The 5,274-nt window shown below is 38.7% G+C and overlaps 1 protein-coding gene across 2 annotated transcripts; it reads right to left on the bottom strand.

Moving 5' to 3' along the window:
• Positions 1-1,523: 1,523 nt before the first annotated feature.
• On the bottom strand, positions 1,524-4,084 carry LOC131001794 (guanine nucleotide-binding protein-like NSN1). 2 transcript variants are annotated; one of them, XR_009094034.1, is made up of 4 exons: positions 3,650-4,084; positions 2,807-3,018; positions 2,196-2,590; positions 1,524-1,799 (listed from the first exon to the last, which is right to left on the bottom strand). XR_009094034.1 is itself a non-coding variant. In XM_057928387.1 (3 exons), the coding sequence occupies exons 2-3, from the start codon at positions 2,996-2,998 to the stop codon at positions 2,402-2,404; spliced, it is 381 nt and encodes a 126-aa protein (XP_057784370.1). In that variant the 5' UTR covers positions 2,999-3,018; positions 3,650-4,066; the 3' UTR covers positions 2,141-2,401. The 2 variants fall into 2 exon arrangements, 1 of the variants encoding a protein (XP_057784370.1); XM_057928387.1 differs by lacking the exon at positions 1,524-1,799 and having other exon boundaries at positions 2,141-2,590; positions 3,650-4,066.
• Between the last annotated feature and the right edge of the window lie 1,190 nt (positions 4,085-5,274).

The following is a 5,274-nucleotide window of genomic DNA, read 5'->3' as shown; positions in this document are numbered from 1 at the left end:
TTCGTGGGACAACCCAAAATGGAAAGTGTGTCATGCTTCGCGGGACGGAGGGAGTACTTTACATTAGACATCTATAGATGGATAAAACATGACATAAGGTTCACCTTCAAATCATGTTCTAATGTAAAAATTACATTAGACATCTATTGATTCTATTAGAGGACATTCTCTTCTTCTGATCCCTTCACGTCTGATGCAAAAATTACATAAGGTTCACCTTCAAATCATGTTCTAAAACCTTAACGAACATTTCGCTTCATGGACAATACCGAATGTCCTTAAGAAGGAAAATTCTATTTGCTAAAGTTAAAAATAAAGTCAGCAAGAATTCACATTGAAAAAGGTAACTTTCAACAGCTCATTGAATATAAGGTGGCAAGAAGTAGACAAGAATTAACTATAGTATTGAAGATCCTAGGTCATTTCTAATATCATGTTCGCTAAATATGATCAATTGGAAAAATCATTCTATAGACTACAAGCAGTATAAACTACAAGATTTGTTATTCTTCCGACCCCAAGCAGTTCATGGTGCCCTAGAAACAACCAACAAAAATGAGTATTTCCTTTAAACTTCCATTTCCATCGTGTTCCTCCCTGCTAACCCTCGTTATCACTACTTGATAACTAAACACAACTGTCCTAAAAAATTTCCCCGCCACTAAACCTTTTCCTTACAAACCAACTGCCTTTACCCAGCCAACTACATTACCCAATGAAAGTTACAAACTCACAGCCACTTCAGTTTGGATGATGTGGTACACCAGAAGCTTCCTAGGTGTTCGCTTTCATCATATGTCAGGCAAATGTTGAAAATATCAACAACCTAAGGTTATAAAAAGTACAAAATGGTTCACTCAGGCCACCATAATGATTGCTAATCGCATATAACATATAAAGATGGCAGTCCTTATCTTTCTTAAAAATGTAATTGAAGAGATCAAAGTAATCAACAGGGAAATCCACAAAAGTTTTCAGCAATGAATGAACAATGACAAGAATCACAATCTAGCAAACAGAACTAATGAGCTTATTTAACAATCAACTATTTTCTAAAATTATTGCACAAGTCGGGGGGAAGATGGATATTATAAAAACTATGACTATTGTTTTAAATTGCAACTCAAATCTTGTTTCCTAAATAGCATAAAGATGCATGAAGAATTCCATTAGGTATTATGAAAAAAAAAAGTTTTATAAGTGCCTCATCTCTACATTATGATGAATTGATGATAAGAATCAAATGTCGTGGAATCCTTTGGCTATCCACATTTTCAAACACTTCTTATAAAGCTAACAGGAGTTGAGTCGCATTGATTCATACCTCTTTTTCCTCCTCTAAAATTTCTTGTTCTGCCTCCTCATAGCAGTCTTCCTACCATTTCCATCAGTCGTAATATGAGCATAAATTTACAAAATATATGTTGAGATGAAGCAGATGAAAATATGTTCTAGTAACAGAAATCATCTAACATTCTTCACCCTACAAGAAACTAACACAAATTAACTCAGCAGAGACATAATGTGGCAAAAATCAAACATTTTATCTTCATCAGTACACTAAAACAAATCCAATGAAACATGTAGCAAAGTAACTCAATATGATATGTGAATTAACCGTCAATAGTAAAAGAAAGAAAAGACACTAACTCTCACCTAGGCACAGATGAGTGCCACATTAAAGAAATATTCCTGTTGGGGTCATGTGTGTAAACAATAAAGTCAAGGAAATGGTCTGACTTCTGTTCGAAATCAAGATGCTTCTCTACTTGGGAATCCACTAAGAGCATCATTCAAGCCTGGAGCAATTTCACAAACCAAATTGAAGTATCAGATGTCTCTCAATCAGAAAAATGGGAACAATTGCTAATACACAGAATGATACGGAGAAGAATGAGTGCATGAAGCATTTTTTAGGTGTATACACAAATACAGATAGGATGGAGGCAGGTTGCATAGCTCTTGCTTGCCTTTATATCTTATAAGCAAGATTATGACACCTAGTATTTGCTTTCCAGCTTGCCTATATGGACAATATATAATGTTTGAGGATTAAACATCATAAAAAGCGAAACTTCATGCAATTGAAACTTCATACAATATAAGAATATCACCCCTCCGCCTGATTAGACAATGCAATGAATCAATGTAACTCAAATCCATTCACTAACAAAAATAGGGGTATAGTAATTTACCAAAAGTTATAGCACTTTCACAAACTCAAACTCACAGTCATCAATGGCTATCTCTCTTTTTGGTCATTCATTGTCCAACTCTACTCCAGAAGGTAGCTCAAATCTATTCTTCTTAGTTTCATCATCTTCAACCTCATCTCCAGTTTCCATGGCTGAGTCCTTCGTGTAGTCAACCTTGAAGTCGTAATCATCGTTTCCATCATATTTCATCGCAGATGGCTGATTTTTCTTTTTCCGCCTGCTTTTCTCATCTTTGTATTTAGCATGCCTTCCTCAACATACAGCTTTTCATTTTGCTTGACAGTAGCAGATTTCTCCTTTGCATTAACTTTTCCATCTTCTTCTCCAGATGCCATGGGCTGATCGTCATCATTGCCCTGAGGTGGTTCTTTGTCCTGCGTATCATTGATTATGGTGAATAAATAGTAGTAATTGCAGAAATGGAAATCACTAATCGGTTAACATGACCAAGAGCTTTCTTGATCAACCCTTAATCATATTTTATAAGTCAATTAGACGCAGAGATCACGCTGATCTGGAGTCTATTGAGGAGATACACAGGTACACACGAGGCCCTATCATATGAGATGAACTTCAGAGAGAAAGCCAACCTCAAGCATCACCATATCAAAATTCAAAGGGGAATTTGAAGGAACTTCAACTGGATTGAAGTCATTCACTGATTTCAAACTGCCTATAATAGTTGATTCGCTGCCATAAACTTCATCTATGTTGAATTCCTTCCCAAGTTCAGTGACGATCCTTGCCTCAGAAGGCTCATCTGCATTCCTCTTGGGAGGCATGGTATAATACGGAATTTTACCTACAGTTGTAAAGAAAAACAAAGTTTAGCAGAGCTTTGCATTATAGGCTAATAAAACATACACAATAATTCCAAGAAAATTTTTTCCACTGAAAGTTTTTGTTTATTTTTTAATAATTGGCTATGCATATCATTGCATCAAAAATTAATAATCATTCATTTGAATATCATAGTGAATACAAAAGATATGTTTGAATCATTCATGGATTGTCATGCTTTATCTAAAAAAATTGACATTTACAACATAGTTCTATTCTCAATCAGAAAGAAAATAATTTCATCCAAGTAAATCTCTTGGTTAATTTGTTGGATAATTCTTTGTTAAAACCTCAAATACACTTTTCCATTCTCTCATCCACCTCTTTACCTGATCAATAACAACTGCAGGATTGACATCATATTGTATTTATCATACCAAGGGGAGTGGATTCGACGTGTCTATAATAGCAATCTATTATGCCTTTTCAGCTGTCACATATATTCCATCTCCAAATTTAACATCATAAAAATCGAAATTTACATCATTAAAATCAGAAAAAAAAAAAAAAAAAAAAAAAAGCAAGAACCTAAATGATAATTAAATTGATGAATGGTTCTTAGAAATCAAGAGTAATTTTTTTTTATCACTCACCTGCGGTTCTGGAACCAAACGTGTTTGAGCTCAATGTTGAAAAGAATGGGGCATTCCCTGGTGAGCTGCAGTCGGCGGCGGCGGCGACTGGAGGAGATGAAGCTAGCGGCAACGACTTAGGATTATAGATTTGGGAATGGGAGAGAGGCGATGGGAGAGCAAGAGAGGCCGCATATATGGTAGGGCGTCAGAGAAGAGCTGGCATGCCTCGGAGGCTCCTATGGTAGAGCGTTAGATACCAAATTAGGGCATTTGCATTGATATGGAGAGAGAAATTTGCGCCATAGATCAAGCGATGGGGAGAAAATACCAAATCAAGGTATTTGCAGATTGATTACTGTGAGAAGCTGAGTTTTTTCGAAGGCGTAAAAGGTAGAATTTAGATAAATCGAAATAGAGACTTTTGAGAGCGCCACGTAGGATAGAGAATTGCTGTGGGCTCTCAAAAATGTATTGCTTTATAGAATTGATAGATGATTGCCACAATCAAATAGGCACGTTATAGTTGCTAAATTGACCAGAGTTTGCTAATTTTAGAATTAGGGTTAAGGTGCAGATAGGCCCCTCAAGTGGAGGCCCTTAGAGCGTTTCAGTCCCCTTACTAACTGTGTGTGCAAATTGGCCCCCGAACTCAAAAAAACGGTGCAGATCGGTCCCTCTGACTTAACACCGTTATGGGCCGTTAGTCAAGGGGGCGATCTGCACCGTTTTTTCGGAGTTCAGGGGCTAATATGCACCTTTTAACTTTTTAATTAATTCAACTCTCTCGCTCAAAATTTGATCGTCGTTGTCGTTGATTCAAGCTCCGGCGAGGCCGGTGGAGGGCGCCGCCCCTTTCTTTCTCTCTTGGGCCCTAAACCTCGGAGGGCGCCGCCCCTTTCTTTCTCTCTTGGGTGCCGCCGCCTGGCTTTTCTCGATGAGGAGTCGCCTAGCTTTTCTCGATAAGGAGTCGCCTCTTTCTCTCAAATCCGGCGAAATCCGGTGATAAAGGCCGACAATGCCCGTCGCCATCTACACTATCGGCGTGCTTTGAAGAAGGACGTCTTCAAATCAGAGACCATGGCCAATATGATCTCGATCTCGATTGGGGTCACGATCACCGCCTACGGCGAGGCGAAGTTCGATTCGTTGGGGGTGATTCTGCAATTGGGGGCGGTGACGTTCGAGGGAGAATTCGAGTTTCCATTTCGATTATGTGATTTTCGGGAGCAATGACGCCGATTTGGAATTCCCGATTTGGGGCTTGGGAACTTGATTTCGTGATTTTCCTCATCTGACGGCGATTGACGCCGGAAAAGTTGGTCGGAGAAGATGAGATGTGATTTTTTTTAATGAACGGTGTGCAGATTAGCCCCCGAACTCCAAAAAGGAAAAAGGTGCAGATTAGCCCCTGAACTCCAAAAAACGGTGCAGATCGCCCCCTCTGACTAACGGCCCATAACGGTGTTAAGTCAGAGGGGGCGATCTGCACCATTTTTTAGAGTTCGGGGGCCAATTTGCACACACAGTTAGTAAGGGGACTGAAACGCTCTAAGGGCCTCCACTTGAGGGGCCTATCTGCACCTTAACCCTTAGAATTATAAACAATTTAATTTGAATTATTTGGTCCTTCATTAACTTTCCAT

The sequence above is a fragment of the Salvia miltiorrhiza genome, chromosome 8 (genome assembly GCF_028751815.1).
Source record: "Salvia miltiorrhiza cultivar Shanhuang (shh) chromosome 8, IMPLAD_Smil_shh, whole genome shotgun sequence".
Taxonomy (NCBI): domain Eukaryota; kingdom Viridiplantae; phylum Streptophyta; class Magnoliopsida; order Lamiales; family Lamiaceae; genus Salvia; species Salvia miltiorrhiza.
The sequence above is the reverse complement of the archived record's forward strand: the minus strand, read 5'-3'. Positions and strand labels throughout refer to the sequence as shown.